Source organism: Canis lupus, chromosome 23, assembly GCF_048164855.1.
Source record: "Canis lupus baileyi chromosome 23, mCanLup2.hap1, whole genome shotgun sequence".
Taxonomy (NCBI): domain Eukaryota; kingdom Metazoa; phylum Chordata; class Mammalia; order Carnivora; family Canidae; genus Canis; species Canis lupus.
This window is the reverse complement of record NC_132860.1, coordinates 26,912,705-26,930,520: the sequence shown is the minus strand read 5'-3', so window position 1 is coordinate 26,930,520 and position 17,816 is coordinate 26,912,705. Positions and strand designations below refer to the sequence as shown.

Genomic DNA, 17,816 nt, shown 5'->3' with positions numbered 1-17,816 from the left:
GGTTGTTTTCATAGCTGTATTTATTATACTGAAAAATTTCAAACAACCTAAACGTCTAAAACAGAGTGATAATTAAATGATTCGATCTATCTATATAATGGAATATTATAAAGATATTTAAAGTAATATTTTTTAAGAATATGTAATTATATGGGAAAATGCTTATAATGTTAAAGTGAAGAAGTAGAATGTAAAACTACATATACCCACACCCTTACTTCACACCATATACAAAAATGGATCAGTAATCTAAATATAAGAGTCAAGGCACCAGGGCAACTCATTTTGTTAAATGTCTGACTCTTCATTTTGGCACAGGTCATCATGACCTCAGGTTTGTGAGATCAAGCCCTGCATTGAGCTTTATGTTGGGTGTGGAGCCTGCTTAAGATTCTGTCTCCCCCACTCCCTCTTAGATAGATAGATAGATAGATAGATAGATAGATAGATAGATAGATAAGCAAACAAGCCAAAACCGTAAAACTCTTAGAAGAAACCATAAGGTTAAATCTTCATGACATTGGATTTGGCAATGGATTCTTAGATATGACACCAAAAGTATGAGCAACAAAACAAAAAAAATAGGTAAATTGGACTTCATCAAAATAAAAAAATTTGCATATCAAAGGTATTATCAAGAAAGGGAAAAGACAACCCATGGGATGGGAGAAAATATTTGCAAATTTTTATATTTGCAAATGTTTGCAATGATTAGGGTTTAATATCCAAATACTATAAAAAAATTACTAAAACTTAACAAAATCAAGCAGCTCAATTTTTTAAATAAGCAAATGTTTTGAATATGCATTTCCCCAAAGAGGTAATGTGAATGGCCAAGAAGCACATGAAAAGATGCCCAACATCATTAATCATTTGAGAAATGCAAATTGAAATCACAGCATGAAGATACCACTTCATGCCTATTAGAATGACTATAATAAAAAATAAAAACTATGTGTTGGTGAGGATTTGGGAAAATTGGAACCCTCATACATTGCTGTGAGAGTATAAAATCATGTAGCCTCTATGCAAAAACAGTTTGGTGGTTCCTCAAAAAGTTAAGCTTATACTTACCATATGATCAAGTAATTCCACTCCCAAGTATATACCCCATGGAATTGACAACACGGACTCAGAGAGATATTGTACACCAATGTTCATAGCAGCATTTTCACAATATCCATAAGGTGTAATCAACCTAAATATCTAACAGTAGATGAATGGATAAAAAGATGTGGTATTTACAAACCATGGAGTATCACTCAGCCATAAAAAGGAATGAAGTTTCAATACATGCTGAAACATGGATGAATCTTGAAAACATTATACTAGGGCAGCCCCAGTGGTGCAGCGGTTTGGTGCCGCCTGCAGCCCAGGGTGTGATCCTGGAGACCTGGGATCGAGTCCCACATCGGGCTCCTTGCATGGAGCCTGCTTCTCCCTCTGCCTGTTTCTCTGCCTCTCTCCCTCTCTCTGTCTCTCATGAACAAATAAATAAAATCTTAAAAAAAAACAAAACCATTATACTAAAGGGAAAGAAGCTAGGATGCCTGGGTGGCTCAGTTGGTTAAGTGATTGACTCTTGATTGTAGCTCAGGTCATGAACTCAGAGTTGTGAGATCAAGCCCTGCATTGTGCTGTGCGTGGAACCTACTTAAGATTCTCTCTCGAAAGTGGAACCCTCTTAACATTATTGGTGGGAATGCAAACTGGTATAGCCATTCTTGAGAATGGAGGTTCCTCAAAAAGTTAAAAACTACCCTAATAATCCAGCAATTGTGGTACTAGTTATTTACCTAAAGGATACAAAAATACAGATTTGAGGGGCACCTGGGTGTCTCAGTCAGTTAAGCATCTGCCTTCATCTCAGGTCATGATCCCAGGGTCCTGGGATTGAGCCCCAAATCGGGCCCCCTGCTCAGTGGAGAGTTTGCTTCTCCCTTTGCCTCTGAAGCTCCTCCTGCTTGTGCTAGCACACTCTGTCAAATAAATAAAAAGTCTTTAAACAAAACAAAACAAAAATGCAGATCTAAAGGGGCACATATACCACAATATGTATAGTGTGTAGCAGCATTTTCAAAAATAGCCAAACTCTGGAGAGAGTCATCTATCCGTTGACTGATGAATGGATAAAGAAGATGTGATATATATGTACAATGGAATACTACTCAGCTGTCAAAAATGAAATCTTCCCATTTGCAACGATGTGGATGGACCTAGAGTGTATTATGCTGAGTGAAATAAGTCAGTCAGAGACCAATACCATATGATCTCACTTATGTGTGGAATTTAAGAAAGAAAACAGATGAACATATGGGAAGGGGAGGGGAAAATGACGGGGAAATAAACCATAAAACACTTTTTTTAAAAAGATTTTATTTATTCATGAGAGACACACAGAGAGAGAGAGGCAGAGGGAAAAGCAGGCTCCTTGCAAGGAGCCTCATACAGAAATCGATCTCAGGATCATGTCCTGAGCCAAAAGCAGACGCTCAAACACTAAGCCCCCCAGGTGCCACAACCCTAAGAGACTCTGAATAATAGAAAACAAACTTAGGGTTGATGGAAGGAGGTGGAGGGGGGTGATGAGCTAGATGGGTGAAGGGTATTAAGGAAGGCACTTGTGATGAGCACTGGGTATTGTATGTAAGTGAATAATCACTTAATTCTACTTTAGAAACCAATATTGCACTGTATGTTAACTAAGTGAAATTTAAATAAAAAAAAAAAAACTCTCCCTCTGTCCATCCCCTTCCCCCCTCTGTAAAAAAAATGTGAAAGGAGCTAGACACAAGGGCAGTGAATGATTTAATTTATATTAAATATCTAGAATAGGCAAATTCATGGAAATAAAGTAGATTAGAGGTTAACAGGAGCTATGGGGAAAAAGAATGGGATGTAACTGCTTACTTCGTACAGAATTTAGAGTGATTAAAAAGTCTTAATAACAGCGGAGATAGTTGTACAACATTATGAACAAAATGCTACTGAATTAATTATATACTTAATATAGCTAAAATCACAAATTTTATGTTACATGTATTTTGTCCAATAAAAATTTCAAAAAAAGGGGTTCCCCACTGGCTCAGTTCATAGAGCACATGACTCCTGATCTTGGGGTCATGAGTTCAAGCCCCACATTAGGGAGTAAATTGTACTTTAAAAAAAAAATCTATTAAACATTAAAAAAAAAAAAACCTATATATAATAGGCAGTAGCAGGCTGGATCTGGTTTGTGGGCTTTCTAGAGCCAATTGTGAGCATCTTTTCCCAGCTACCTCTTTTGACATTAGTAGCTTGAAATTGGCCATGGTGGGAGTATTTCTACCATGGGACTTAGTGAATGCTACAAATAGAGCTCCACTTCAATCCCCTCAAGCCAGTTGTTAAATATTTACCAGAACACCACTGAATATATGTATATAAAAATGAGTAGGAAACTATCTGGAAGGATAGCTGTTACTACCCCTGGGGAGCGGGGTAGTGTTGCAGCAGGAATGAGAATAAACTTAGGCTTTTTACCACATACACTTCTATGGTGTTTCAGTTTTTTTTTTTGTTTTGTTTTGTTTTTACAGTAAGTATAGAGACATAGTTCTTTTACTGCTTTTAAAAAATAGAAAAATCTGCATATGTTGGGATTGTGGTATTGGTGAGTTTTCTCATAGAGTTAAAAGCTGGTTACAGGGCAGCCCTGGTGGCGCAGCGGTTTGGCGCCGCCTGCAGCCCAGGGCGTGATCCTGGAGACCCTAGAGTCCTACGTCGGGCTCTCGCATGGTGCCTGCTCTCTCTCTCTCTCTCTGTGTGTGTGTGTGTTTATGAATAAATAAGTAAAAAATCTTTTTAAAAAATTAAAAATAAATAAAAGCTGGTCACATATACTGTCTGAAAAGGCCCACAGTGAGGCTGAAGGCCAAGCCTGGGACATGGATTCTGTTTCCTTTTCTTTCCCAACTAATTGGGTTTTTGTTTGTTTGTTTGTTTCTTCATAGGTTACCCTACAGCCTACCCAGCAGCAGCCCCTGCCTACAATCCCAGCCTGTACCCCACCAATAGCCCCAGTTATGCTCCAGGTAAGGAGAAAGTGGAGACCGCAGTGATGCCTGGGGTGGGAAGTGGGCTCTGTTTGGAAAAACACACCCACCTGTTGGCCTTTCCCTATCCTTAATTGTCTTGGACTCATCCTGTCCAAACGTGATTCTCTTGGGAGTCCCCTCTAATAACTGGGGCAGTTCAGACTCAGGGTTGGGGTGGGAATAGAATCTCCTCCATTCTCCTTAGGATTTAAGATTGGCCAATCTCTTCTCTGCTAGCATATCTGAGACATGCATCCTCCTCACAGAACCTTTTCTGCTCTCGTAAACAATGTCCAAATCCACTCATTGCTTAGTTTTCCCTAAGACTGCCATTGAGACACACACAGATGTAAATACACACTCACCAGACTTCCTGGATATGGATTTGGAAGAGAGTGAGAGACTTGCCACCAGAGGATAAAAAACTGGTTTTCAAGCTAAGGCAAGGAACCTATATTTCAAAAATAAGAAAGGCCTAGCACTCCTTCAATAGAGATTGAAATAGATTTGAAAATGTTGAAAAGTTTTAGTTTAGGCTAGGAGCAGTGCAGAGGTGTTACCACTGATACTAACCCTCGTACTTAGCAGGTGCTTTAACATTCAAGGGGCTGGAAAAAGAGTATGGACACTGCATTTAGAAAGTCCTGGGTTTGAATCCTGATCAACTCACTAGTTTGTGAAGCCTTGGACAAGATACCTCATCTTTCAGAGAAATGTGTTACTCACCTTAGAGGCGTAGATGGTTTTATCTGAGTTCCTTTTCATTTACTCAACAAATATTTATATGTTGAATGTCCTCCACATAAGAATAGAGAAAAAGAGCCATCTTTGCTTAAAATAACTTACAATAACAAATAACAAATAACACACATGCATTTGGTAGTTGGCATATAAACAAATTCATAGCTGTGTGATGAGTATTTGTGAAGGGAATACCTGTAAGAAGAGAGGAAGCAGAAGAGATTAACAACAATCTGCCTGAGGTTGAAAGTGTACAGGAGGCTTCACAGGGGGCCTAGCAATAGGGGCCTGAGTGAGGGAGAAGCAGGAAGCATTCTTTTAAGCATACAAAGGAAGAGTTGGGCATTCCAGGCCGAGTAGAGCCTGGGCAAAGGAATGGTAGTGTGAGGATGGTTGAAGCACACTGGGGTGGGGGTGGGGGGTGGAGATAATAGAGGGATCTGAACTACAGATGTCAAGTTTATCCAATCAGCCTTAAATAAAAAGCATCGCGAGTCTTCCGTGAGACTCAGCTCTCTAAGCCCGTGGAAACGAGCCTTGGAAATCCCTTTCACAAAGATGGCGCTGAAGGCGAAGAAGGAAGCTTCTGCCCCTCCCAAAGCCGAAGCAGCAGCCAAGCAAAGGCTTTGAAAGCTAAGAAAGTGGTGCTGAAAGGTTTGCACAGTCACAATAAAAAGAAGATCCGTACGTCACCTACATTCTGACGACCCAAGACCCTGCATCTCCGAAGGCAGCCCAAATATCCTCAAAAGAGCGCCCTCCAGGAGAAACAAGCTTGATCACTATGCCATCATCAAGTTCCCCCTGACTACTGAGTCAGCCATGAAGAAAATAGAGGACAACCACACACTTGTGTTCATTGTGGATTTCAAGGCCAATAAGCACCAGATCAAACAAGCTGTGAAAAAGCTCTATGACATTGATGTGGCCAAGGTCAACACCCTGATCAGGCCTGATGGAGAGAAGAAAGCATATTTTTGACTGGCTCCTGACTCTGATGCTTTGAATGTTGCCAAACATCATCTAAACTGAGTCCAGCCGGCTATAAATCTAAATTTTTTCACCATTAAAAAAAAAAAAAAAACTACAGACGTCCAAAGCCAAGATGTGGAAGGGCCTTGAATGCCATGATAACACCCGTTTTCTTATTTAATAATGATTATTCTAGAGTTAAAAAGCTTGAAAAGACCTTAGAGATCCTCCAATTCAGCCTTTTCTCTTGACAAGGGAGATCCAGAGACAAGCAGTGTTTTGTCCAAGTTACCCAGTGAATCAGCAATAGCATATGGACTGGAACCCTTGGCAGATCTTCTGGTTCTTGGTCTCATGTTTCTCTTTGCCAGTCTAGCACTCATCCTACCATCATTCCCTTTCTTCTAGAATATTTGTATGAGAGAAGAACATGGGCTATGTCAGAACACCTGAATCTGAGTACTGTCACTTCATAAATTAACAACCTTAAATCACCTGACCCCTCTGAACCTCAGTTACTTCATTCTGAAGGAGGGATCATTTTGTAATTGAACACACATGCACATACTATGAGCCCCCTCTTTTTTGGGAGACAGGAACTATTTTAATGCAAATAAGTGATTGTTAACCCCCTAAAGTGCTTACATAAGTGTGTCATTCCATAGACATTTATTTTGGCCTTGAAATGCCCAAGGCACTCGAAGATACTGGATGTGATTCAGACTTGAGGGAAGTAAAGTCATTGCCCTCAGAGCTTGTGAGGGTAGCAGTTATTCACAGGCTAAAAAAAATCTCTATCTCAGCATTAATAGTTTATTCTGTATTCACTTTTAGTCAATAAGATATATATTTCCAAAAAACGTATAATATGAGGCAGAAACAATAAAAACTGCAGAAATTAACTCTGAGAAAAGATTTAATCAAATTTGTTAAGTTCTGTCTTAAAAACTACGGCATTTTGATTATCAAGTATCTCACAACATAGAAATGATTTTTTAAAAAAGATTTTGTTTATTCATGAGAGAGAGAGAGAGGCAGAGACATAGGCAGAGAGAGAAGCAGGCTCTGTGCAGGGAGCCCTATGTGGGACTCGATCCCATGACTCTAAGACCATGCCCTGGGCCAAAGGCAGATGCTCAACCACTGAGCCACCCAGGCGCCCCTAGAAATGATTTAAATCTAAATGCTATGAGATCTGTGAATTGGCTGGTCTAAAATAAAATTAGGTGAGTAGTTGCAGAAGGTCAGCTAAGGTCAGGAATGAAGAAGATATATTGTCTGTATAGTCAAGAGGTCACCAGTGACCTGTAAAGCAGAGTTGATGAGATGGAGAGGCTGGAAGTGAAAAAGCAGTTAGCAGGTAGAGCCTGCTCTTACAAGAGGCTTGGCTACAATACAAGGGCAAGGAGAACAAGGGGAGGTGGGATTAAAGGAGGCAGTTTTTAGATAAGAGCATAGTGAAGTAAGTGCTGATGGGAAGGAGCAAGTGGGGAAGACAAGTCAGAGATGTAAGAGGATCCGGGCCTTCAAGGAGGCTATGGTGAGGTGGGGAACCTAGAGCTCTGTTCTCTTCTTTGTTTTGGGGAGCAGGTGGAGTGGGGTGCCTCACACAGGATGGCAGCTGTTCCTCTCAGACTAAAGAAGAGGTCACAGATGGCTGTGCTTATTAGAAAAAATCACCCAGTGGAAAGTGGAGAGTTCTTGTCTAATAGTTTTGATTTGTCAAGAGAGAGGTAAGGGTTCTTAAGGAGAGAGGTCAAGGTATGAAAGCCTTACTGGAAAGAAAAGGTAACAGCTTTGTAACAGGAGGCCTCAGTGAGGGTGGAGGCCGTGAATTCATCAAGGCTTTAATTTCCATCACTGGGGCATTTACTCATAATGTTTAGGACTTATGGTGATCATTTATGGAATTGTTAAGGATTAGTTTGGCAAGAAAGTAGAAGGACAGAGAATAAAAATAAATAGGTAATGTTTGTTGAATGGATCCTATGTGCCAGGGACTATTTAAGCTTTTAACGGATATTGACTTGTTATCTATTACAGTAAACCTTTGAAGTCATTATTATTGTTAATCTCATTTTCCAAGTGGGAAAACTAAAATTTACAGGAGTTGGGAACTAGCCCAAAGATCCAAACCCAGGAGCTACTACCACAGCTGCATTTGCTCTTCAGTCAACCAGAGAGAAATTAAAGGAGTTAAACTAGAGCAACCAGACTAAGGAGAGCAGACAGGAGGAGCCTAGGACTGTGGAATAAAGAAATGAGATTGGAAAGCTCCAGGCATGTGTAAAGCACTAATAAAGTCTTAATTTTAAAAATAAAATATCAGGGATCCCTGGGTGGCGCAGTGGTTTGGCGCCTGCCTTTAGCCCAGGGCGCGATCCTGGAGACCCGGGATCGAATCCCACGTCGGGCTCCCGGTGCATGGAGCCTGCTTCTCCCTCTGCCTGTGTCTCTGCCTCTCTCTCTCTCTCTCTCTCTCTCTCTCTCTCTCTCTCTCTGTGACATTCATAAATAAATAAAAATTTTAAAAAATAAAAAAAATAAAAAAAAAATAAAATATCAGCCCAAGATTTTTCACAATTTTGTGTTTTCAAAAGTTCAGCATATTTCTAAGCTATGATTACAGCAACCTGACCATGGGTTTCCTTAGAAACCCGTACAGTCCACTATAGAGGGTGGTGTTAGCACATTGTGTCAGAAAGCCCCAAATTAGGAGTTGGAAGGACTGGGTTTCTAGCCCTAACTCTTCTACTGATTTTGGTGTGACCTTGAGCAGATTCTTTTCCTTTGGAGTTAGACACACACACACACACACACACACACACACCTGCACGCACAATTGGTCTGTTTCACATTTTGGGAGGCCAGCTTCTGCATTCACTAGGTCTCCTGACTGCCATAGGGGAGCTCCTGCAGAGGAAGAGCTGGCTCAAGGACAGAGAGGGCAGTGTAGGTTACTCTCAGCTTCCTGCCAGAACCAGCCATTTGTGATGCCATGAGATGCCTGCAGGGTAAAAGTCTGCAAAGGAGCCAAGCTTTCGGGTTTAAATTTCTCTCGGCTTCTTCAAGGAGACCAAGAAGTTGCTTCAGAAAGAGCTATTTTTAGCAGCTTGAGTACTCTAAGATGTCATCTGTTCAGGATGCAGGGAAACATTTCACTCTTTCATTGGTTCTGAAAGCAATGTAGGTACTTGGAGCTTTTTTCTGAGTTCTTAATGACTTCAGGGATTTTTTTTTTAATTTTTTATTTTATTTATGATAGGCACACAGTGAGAGAGAGAGAGGGGCAGAGACACAGGCAGAGGGAGAAGCAGGCTCCATGCACCAGGAGCACGACGTGGGATTCGATCCCGGGTCTCCAGGATCGTGCCCTGGGCCAAAGGCAGGCGCTAAACTGCTGCGCCACCCAGGGATCCCGACTTCAGGGATCTTATTTAAGAACTATTTGGCCATTCCCTCCCCCCCCCCACCAAAAAAAGAACTATTTGGCCCTGCAGGAGGCAGGAGCCAGGTTTTTAGAATCTAGAAACCAAAGGATATATCACATTATTGGTAATCTTACTTGAAAATGAAAGGAAAAGATAAACAGAATAACTAACATAGATAGAAATGAAACACATAGTCACAAGAGGTCTGTTTATAAATCACTTTCATCTACTGTCTCACTTGATTTCATGGCAATTTTATAAAGTACAAATATATTGTTCCTATTTTGCATATGACAAACCTTAGGAAAAACAAGGGAAAAGAATATGCCTGCCATATTCCAGGCACTGTGCAAGGCATGTTACAAATGTTAATTCCTACTTCAGTCTTGTGTGAGTTGAATCTTCCTGCTCCCAGTTTTGCTCAGAGGTTAAATAACTTGTCCAGAGTTGCACAGCTAAAAAGCAGCGGAGCTGGAATTCAAACCCAGTCTGTCTGACCCTACAGCCTATGCTCCTTCTGTAGCACTGCACTCTCCTTGAGGTTTCAAGTGAAGTATCTCTGCATTGGTCCTAGCCTTGTGGGGCTTTACAGAGAGTTCTTCAGAGTCCAGAAGTGATGATTTTGTCCCTGAACCTTACTTCCTCTAGTACACAAAGCCTCTGTCATGTGTGAAGTCCTTCTACAATTCAGAGAGCACTAACTTGGGTCAGCTACCTGGAAGATGCCATAGCATCAAGGAGGCACTTCTCAATGAATGGGCTTTCCTGGATGGCAAGTCTGTCATTCCCTCCAGGGTAGAGGCACTTCACACCGTCTGCATTCACTGTTTCTTATGTCACCTGGGGGAAACTGCTATCTTGAGACAGTCTGTTTTTGTAACTGCAATGTGTACTACTTTGCACAAATTCTTAGTGGTAATTTCAACTAACATTTCTATCCAACAGAGTTTCAGTTCCTGCATTCAGCTTATGGTAGGAGAGCTATTTTTCCTCATCTGTATTATGGCCTATGAATGTGTTATCTCATAACAACGGTAGATCCCCTCTCCTTCCCTCCCCAAATCCCATTCCTTAGGCTTGGGCTCCCCCAGGTGGCTCAGCAGCAGTTCCTAAAGCATGCAGGAACATGTCTGATGGTGCAAAATCATGGGTTGGAGACACACATAAACCGTCCCCTAGGGCAGCAATGAAGGATCATGGCACTAAAAGGCGTCTTTCCCCTTCCTCACCTCTGGGGTCCCATCTGACCTAGGTCAAAAACTTTCACCCTAACTTGGCTACTGAATTCAAGCAATCAAGTGAACAAAATTCTTCAACCTGTATGGCTCCTCTGTTGGCTTTGTGGCAGCTCTTGTGGAGGAGTACCTGGATTATGCCTAGAAGAACCCAAAAAAAGCAGTCTGCCCCAGGATCAGATTTTCTGTCTCTGTTGGCAGTCTGACATGTTTGAAGACCTGGTTGACTTTAGATACAATCTGTTCCCTTAGCCCAGATCTTGAGCTCTGGCTCATTTTCAGGGCATTTTCCTGGATGGTGAGAGGTGAGGGCCAAGTGTGCTAAATAAGCAAGGTCCTCTGGGCAGTGTGGACTCCAGGCCTAAGGCACCACAGGAACTTCTGGGCACCTGTGAGGGTCCCAGCAGTGTAACTGGACTAGGTCCTTTTTGTCACAGACAGTAAGGGACCATGGGAGGGAATCACCACTTTCACTACCCTCACCTGGGCTGCTCAGGATAATGTTTTCATTAAAATCTCTGCACACTTTCTTAACTTTTAACCTTGAATTATTTGGACGTTAAATATTGAATTTGTGTGTGGCACATCTTTCAGGAGATGAGCTATGAAAATTTCTCCTTGCCACTGCTGTGGGCTGCGTGATCTTGGGCAATTTACTAATGTCTCCAGGCCATAGGTAGTATTTTTTCCAGATGCTCTCTTAGGTCCCTTTAAGTGTAAACAGCCTATCCTCTTATAATTATTTTATTTTATTTTGTTTTGTTTTGTTTGTTTGTTTGTTTGTTTATTTATTTATTTATTTTTAAGTTTATTTATTCATAGAGACACAGCTAGAGAGAGAGAGGCAGAGACACAGGCAGAGGGAGAAGCAGGCACCATGCAGGGAGCCCAACGTGGGACTCGATCCCTGGTCTCCAGGATCACGCCCTGGGCTGCAGGCGGCGTTAAACCACTGCGCCACCAGGGCTATCCTAATTTTTTTTATTTTAATTTTTGCTAGTCACGGACCTGTTTCTCTTGTTATTTATGGGAGTCCATTTTTTGTTTGTCTCAGGATATATGAACTTGAACAGAAGGCTCCATAAAAAGTGAGACAAACTCTCATGTTTCCTCACCCCTCTAATTATAGCATCTTAAATAGAAATACTAAAAAGTATGTGTGGGACTCTTAAAAAATGTTTTGTGCCAGACCTTACACTGGCCCTTTAAAGATACAGACCATAAGTCAAGGACCTTATTTTAAAGGAGCTCACAGTTTAGTGAGGGAGACAGATAAGCCAGTAAGTATAGGAGCTTCTAAGAATCACAGAAACTGGGATAGCAAACCATATGTATGTGCAGAGGCTGTGGTCAAAGGGTGGGGAAAAGAAAAGACTTCATAGTAAAGACAAACTCATGATTGATGGATTAATAGATTTTTACCATGTGGCATTTGGGGAAATACATACCAGGAAGAGTGAACAATGTGAGCAAAAATAGAGAAGTGACATGACACTCCTTGGCATAATTTTGGAACGATAAAGTTTGTGTGGCTGTCATGTGGGGTTGGAAAGTGAGAACAGTGAACGTCTAGAGAGATCACAAAGCTAGGTCATGAGGGGCTTTGAATGCCATAAGAGAAGTTCAGCTTTAGCCTAAGCAGTGGAGAACCATGGAATGTTTTTAAGATTTTGGGATTAGGTTTAAGTCTTAGAAATATCTCTTTATTGCAGTTTGGAGATTGGATTTGGCAGGTTTAAAAAGAGAACAATGAGGAAACAGTTGTAGTGGTTCAGTTAAGAGCTGATGAGAACTTAAATGAAAGCTGCCCATAACTATGGGGTTGGAAGATGGGCAGATACCAGAATTAGAAACTGTAAGACTGGATGACACTTTACTTTTGATCCTCACATCAACAGTATGAAACAGTCAGGGAGGGATTATTACTGCTATGTTTGAGACAACAGAGCTGAAGTTTAGGAAGGTTAGGTGGAAAAAAAAAAAAGGTTAGGTGACTTGCCCAAGGTCCCCCAGCTAATAAGTGGCACAGCCCAGGCTAGAACTCAGATTTCCTGACTTACTGCATTATTCAGGATGATGGTCCCTTGCTGCCTCTCTTCCTTGTAAGTGTGCTTAACAGATTGTTCAAGTGTCAGAGGGCATGAGGGCCCCCGTATCCCGGGAAGTGAACAACCCAGCACCTGGATGTGGGCAGCATGCTGTGACTGGGCCATGGCCCTTCACCGCCAAGGGTTCTCTCTGTCTCTCCTTTCTAAATTGAGGAATGACACATATACAGTAGTACCTAAAGCATACTATAGCCTCAAATGTATAGCTCAATAATATTTCACATATGTATACACTTGTATTTAACTACCATCCAGTTCAGAATATAGAACATTTCTAGGAGTTCATACCTTCTATGACACCCAAAAGCAGGCATGCCTGCCAGAGCAGCCTCCTCTCTTACTATACCTCTAAAGTTTCTGTCAGATTGTCTTCATCCCACAATTGAGCTCTGAATTGCTATCACCAACAGAATGGGTTACTTTAGAATTGTACATGGAAGACAAAGATCATATAGTGCAACCAACCAATGAGGAGGTCCAGTTGACAGCTAATATTTGTTTTTTCTAGTCTTCACATTTATTCAGGTATTTAAATTATTAAGTATTCAGATATAGAGAGAAATATAGAAAATACTAATATTTGTTTTCTTTTTTAATGAAACCAGAAGAAAATGCACACTTCTCCAAGAACATACATAGTTTACTTCATTCAGTCAGTTAGATAAGACATAATCAAAGGCACAGTCGCACTTGCTTCTTTCCTGGTTAATCTGGAATGTTATTTTATTGTGTGTAATGCTGTCTTGTTCACTCTCTGGTTGGCGTGTGGCTGTGTTGCATCCCCAGCTGGCCCATAAATACCTTGTGTGCGGTGACCATGACCCACGTGTGTTCCTGTCCACCGTGGCGCTCCCCTCAGTGCTGAGTGCAGTGTAGGCTTCAGTTACTCTTTGATTAATTTTGATTTACTTAAATTGTCATGCAGTCCTTCAGACTAATGTCAGACTTTTGGCTTATGATGAAAATTATGGTAAAGTATACACCACTTGGGGAAAAACTGGACTGGAACAGGACCCAAACTCTCTGTGGCTAAATTCAGATCTCCTGCTTCCTTGTGTAGTCCCTATAGGGTCTTGAGGACATCTGACTTCTCAGAACTACGTTTCACTTTTTAGAGAGTTGTTTTGAATGACCAAGGCTTTCCAGCCACATTGAGTGGAAAGTTCTAAATTTGGAGACATCTTGATAAATTTTTCAACACTAATTGGATCCTTTATTAATCCCGACTCCCCACCCCCAGCCCCACCCCATGCCGGGGAAGAGAAACCTAAGATAATTGTTTAAAATTGACTGCCCTCCTCCCAGTGTTGCCTGCAGAGCCATGTCTTGATGTCCGGCAATGGCTTTGAACTCTGCATGGAATTCTGCTGGATCTCCATTTCTTCTGCCAGAATTCTCCTTTTAGTGTCACTTTCCTGCCCATGATTTCCTTCTCATTTCTTAGCATCTGCTGTATATATTGCGGGCCATTAATGCAAGTACAGTGTCAGCCCAAAACAGCTACACTTCTGGCCTTAGTTCAGCAAAACAGAGTCCTTGACCTCCTCCTCTGGCCCCAGTACTTCCATGACTGAAGGAATGAGAGGCATTACCTGTTATCTGGATGGGCAGGGGGGTTATGGGATCTCTCTGGAGGTGGACTGTCCTTGCCCTGGTGGAATTAAAATGTATAGGCATACTTCTCATACCACCCTGTTTTGCCTTAGCCCCTTGTTAAAAATGTTTCAAGTGTATACAATTGTTGCTAGTGTAGCCTCCCCCACACACACCCAGCCGCCAGTCCTGCTCTTCTTTAAAATTCCTCATGTCTAAGATCTTATTTGAGTGCAAAAGATACTTTTAAAATGATTCTTCCTACTTTAAGTAGAAATTTGGGTCAAGAATGGTTTCTCCTCTAGGAGAAAATATATCAAGAGAAATCTCTAAAATGTAGGCTTTTTCCCCCCCTTTGAAACCCTCTTTCCTCTCTCCTTCCCCACAGGATACCATGAAGGTAAGTTTTTTGAGTCATTCCCCACTTCTAGATCATATGAAGCATCATCCTTCAAATTTCTCAAGCTGAGCTTCAGGTCAGCCTGAGAAGTCTCTGCAGATTTCTTTCAAACTGGGCCACATCTCTATTTTATACCTGCCCCAAGTTTGACATATAATTTCTTAATAGCCCAGCAGATCCTCTCTAATTCACGAGAAGACATCTCAGGTAGGGCACCAGGAGTACCTTTAGCAGGAGGATGAAAGGTGTGCAAGAGGGTTTTCTGTCTGGCCCCAGCAGGGTGCACAGGAGGAGTAGGAAGTACCCCACTGGACAGCCTGTACCTTCTGAACTGCCAAAGCTCAGTCCCTTTAGAAGAGATGACAGTCCAGCAAGGTTCATGTTATGTGGTAATTCTCTTGAGGTCTCTCTTTGACAACAGCTTATTAAATATCCACCCCTAGGTGAGATTTCAGGCATAAAAAAGGAGTACTCAGTTGATCTGGCCTAACACACAGTCAAAGGCTCCAGGTTGCTACATATTACTAAGAAAGCCCTTAAGGACTATCCCAGAGCCTTAGGCCAGAATGTCAGGCAGTGGTATTCATTAAGCATCTTCATGGGTTTTGGTAGGGTGTAGAAAAACCTGGCTTTCTCAGTGTAAACTCAGAATTCCTTAGTTTCAAATCATTTTGAAGGCTCACTTCAGCACTCCTCCCAACCCACTCACCCATCTCACAGAAAGGCTGAACCATCCTGTGTGTCTGAATCAGGGACCTTTGGGTTATATGTTTCCATCCAGCACAAGACCCTTGCTTTGTGTCTGTGATTGGTGGTGCCCACTTCTTATTTCTGCCTAATGCCATTCTTGTGTCTTCCCTTAAGCAACTCTGCTGATGAAACAGGCTTGGCCACAGAACTCGTCTTCCTGTGGTACTGAAGGCACCTTCCACCTCCCAGTGGACACCGGGACCGAGAACCGAACTTACCAAGCATCCTCTGCGGCTTTCAGTAAATACAGCCTGTCTCCTCCTTTCCTTGTTCCCCTTGGTTGGGACTGATTTGACTCTTAGGAAGAAAGGAAAGGGAACTTTTAAAACTGACATTATAAGATATTGTTTTAAGAGGTCCTCCTACCCACACAAAAAATTGACCTTCCTCTTACAGAAAAGGTCATCCTCTTTGATCATGTACCCAGCTTTGGGGAGACCCGAAGCAGTGAGGGAGGGCGAAGGAAGTATGCACCTGGCCAACAAGTTTGATTAGGGAAGAGCTGTTACTGCATTTCAGGGGAAAGAACAGAGGGCACATTTGAAGGTCAGTGGACCTTTGGACAGAGAAGGCTCCTCTAGCACAGCATTTCTCAGCCTTGCCACTATGGACAATCTGGACCAGATAATTCTTTGTTGTGGGGGGCTAACTGGTACGTTGTAGGATGCTTAGAATCCCTGGCCTCGGCTTCCTGGGTGCCAGCAAACCCTCATTACAGCAACCAAAAATATCTCTACAGACATTTCTAAAGATCTCCTTGGGAGGCAGAATTGCCCTCTGCATGAGAAACACTCCCCTAGTGGAAGCTACACTGTGGGAACAAGATATGTACGTAGAGTCCTTAGGGGAGACAGAAACCATCTGGCCAGATTGGTTACATTCATTTTGAGATTCAGTGGGGTGACTCATGGTTTCACCTTCACACCTGATTTTTTAATATGAGAAAGCTCAACTGGGTAAAATGAGGACCAATGTTTAGAAGTTACCGAGTGGCATTTTGACTACACAGGAGACTTTATGCCTTGTTCGTGCTATCCAAAAGAGGCATGGCTGGCTTTGGATTAGAGGGAGTGCTTATTTCTTAAGTTGTGCCAGCAGGGGTTTGACATACCCTTAGAAGGATGTTGCAGACTAAGCCTGATAGTCTGTGGCTCAGTAAATTATTAATCTATTAAACAGATTAGAAGAATATGCTGCATTTTTTTCTTTTAAAATATCCAGTGTTATTTTCTCCTTAGTTACCATTGCCCCTAGATGTCAACATCAACTTACATTTAAACAACATAACTCTCACATGTTAGAGGATTTGCTTTCATAATAACCCCCTCTCTGTGGTCTCTAATCTACACTAGAGTCCTATTATTATGGTGGATTTTTATTCAAGTTTAAAGCTGAAGCTCAGAAAGGTAATATGTCCAATGCCTTCCAAGTAGCAAGCAGCATAACCAAAAAGAATCACTCAGGTTAAGTTTACTGACTTTTTCTCATGAGATTAACTTTAAATTAAAAGAGGGATTAATTAATTAATTTTAATTAATTAAAAGAGGGATGTCAATAGTAGGGAGTTTTTCCAGGTACCTCAAGTGGAATGGAATGAACATATACATAAACAGGCTTGTACATATATATTTTCTCTTAAATCCACACATAGGGTTGTAGGTGCATAGAGACACACCTACTGTAGTGGAACAGAAAGAGGCCTGGAGACCAAAAGAGTTGGATTCTAGACTTAGTTCTGTATAACCACAGATAATTTGGATAATTTGTGTCCATGATTTGGACCTAGGTTTTTCCAACTGTAAAATGAAGGGGCTGGACTAGGTCATTTTAAGATTCTCTCTAGCTTTTAGACTCCTGATTCTGTCACCTTGGTGCTGTGTACTCAATACTCACGACCCCAGCTGGGACTTCCTTTCTAGGGTGCCCATAGTTGACCAACTAGCCTTCACTCACATATCTCCAGGGTACTCATTCCCTCCATACAACCCTTTCTACGGTGAGACTGTCTGAATCATAGGCAGCTTTGCTTTTTCCTTTGTGGAAATCTTCCTGAAGTCCCATCGAAATGTTCAGCAGCTACTCCCACTGTCCTCTCACAAGCTATCACAGTTCCTGGAAAGGACCGAATTACACCCATTCTTTAAGCAAGTCATGTATGAACCTGTGCAATTGTAAAATAGAAATGAGCTCAACTGACCCTCCCCCATCCAGCTGGTTCCTCCCAGCATACAGATTTTGTGGCTTCTAATGCCATAGAAAATTCAGGGTAATTTGACAAATTCAGTTCAATATTACTCACACTTGCTAAGCTTGTTTGTAATTAGGTCTCCCTCCGACTTATTCCATACTCTCTTGTTCAGCTACCACCAAGGAGACTTGGGGGTCAAGGCAAGACTCAGACATAGAGCTTTGTTCAGACATGTAAATCTGATGGTCAATAAACCGATTAGTCTAAAAGGCATCCTTGATGTGAGGATCAATGCCTTTGAAGGTGGTAGGGGCTCTCCAAC

The 17,816-nt window shown here is 41.7% G+C and overlaps 1 protein-coding gene across 9 annotated transcripts in view; it reads left to right on the top strand.

Annotated features, from left to right (window-relative positions):
• FAM168A (family with sequence similarity 168 member A) overlaps window positions 1-17,816 on the top strand; it is a 187,342-nt gene that overhangs the window by 155,676 nt on the left and 13,850 nt on the right. For 5 of the 9 annotated variants that reach the window (XM_072794526.1, XM_072794527.1, XM_072794525.1 and 2 more), the window contains 3 exons: window positions 3,993-4,073; window positions 10,166-10,192; window positions 15,421-15,546. In XM_072794526.1, coding sequence (XP_072650627.1) covers window positions 3,993-4,073; window positions 10,166-10,192; window positions 15,421-15,546 — 234 coding nt within the window. The remainder of the gene's footprint in view (window positions 1-3,992; window positions 4,074-10,165; window positions 10,193-15,420; window positions 15,547-17,816) is intronic. The other 4 variants (XM_072794528.1, XM_072794521.1, XM_072794523.1 and 1 more) reach the window with 3 other exon arrangements.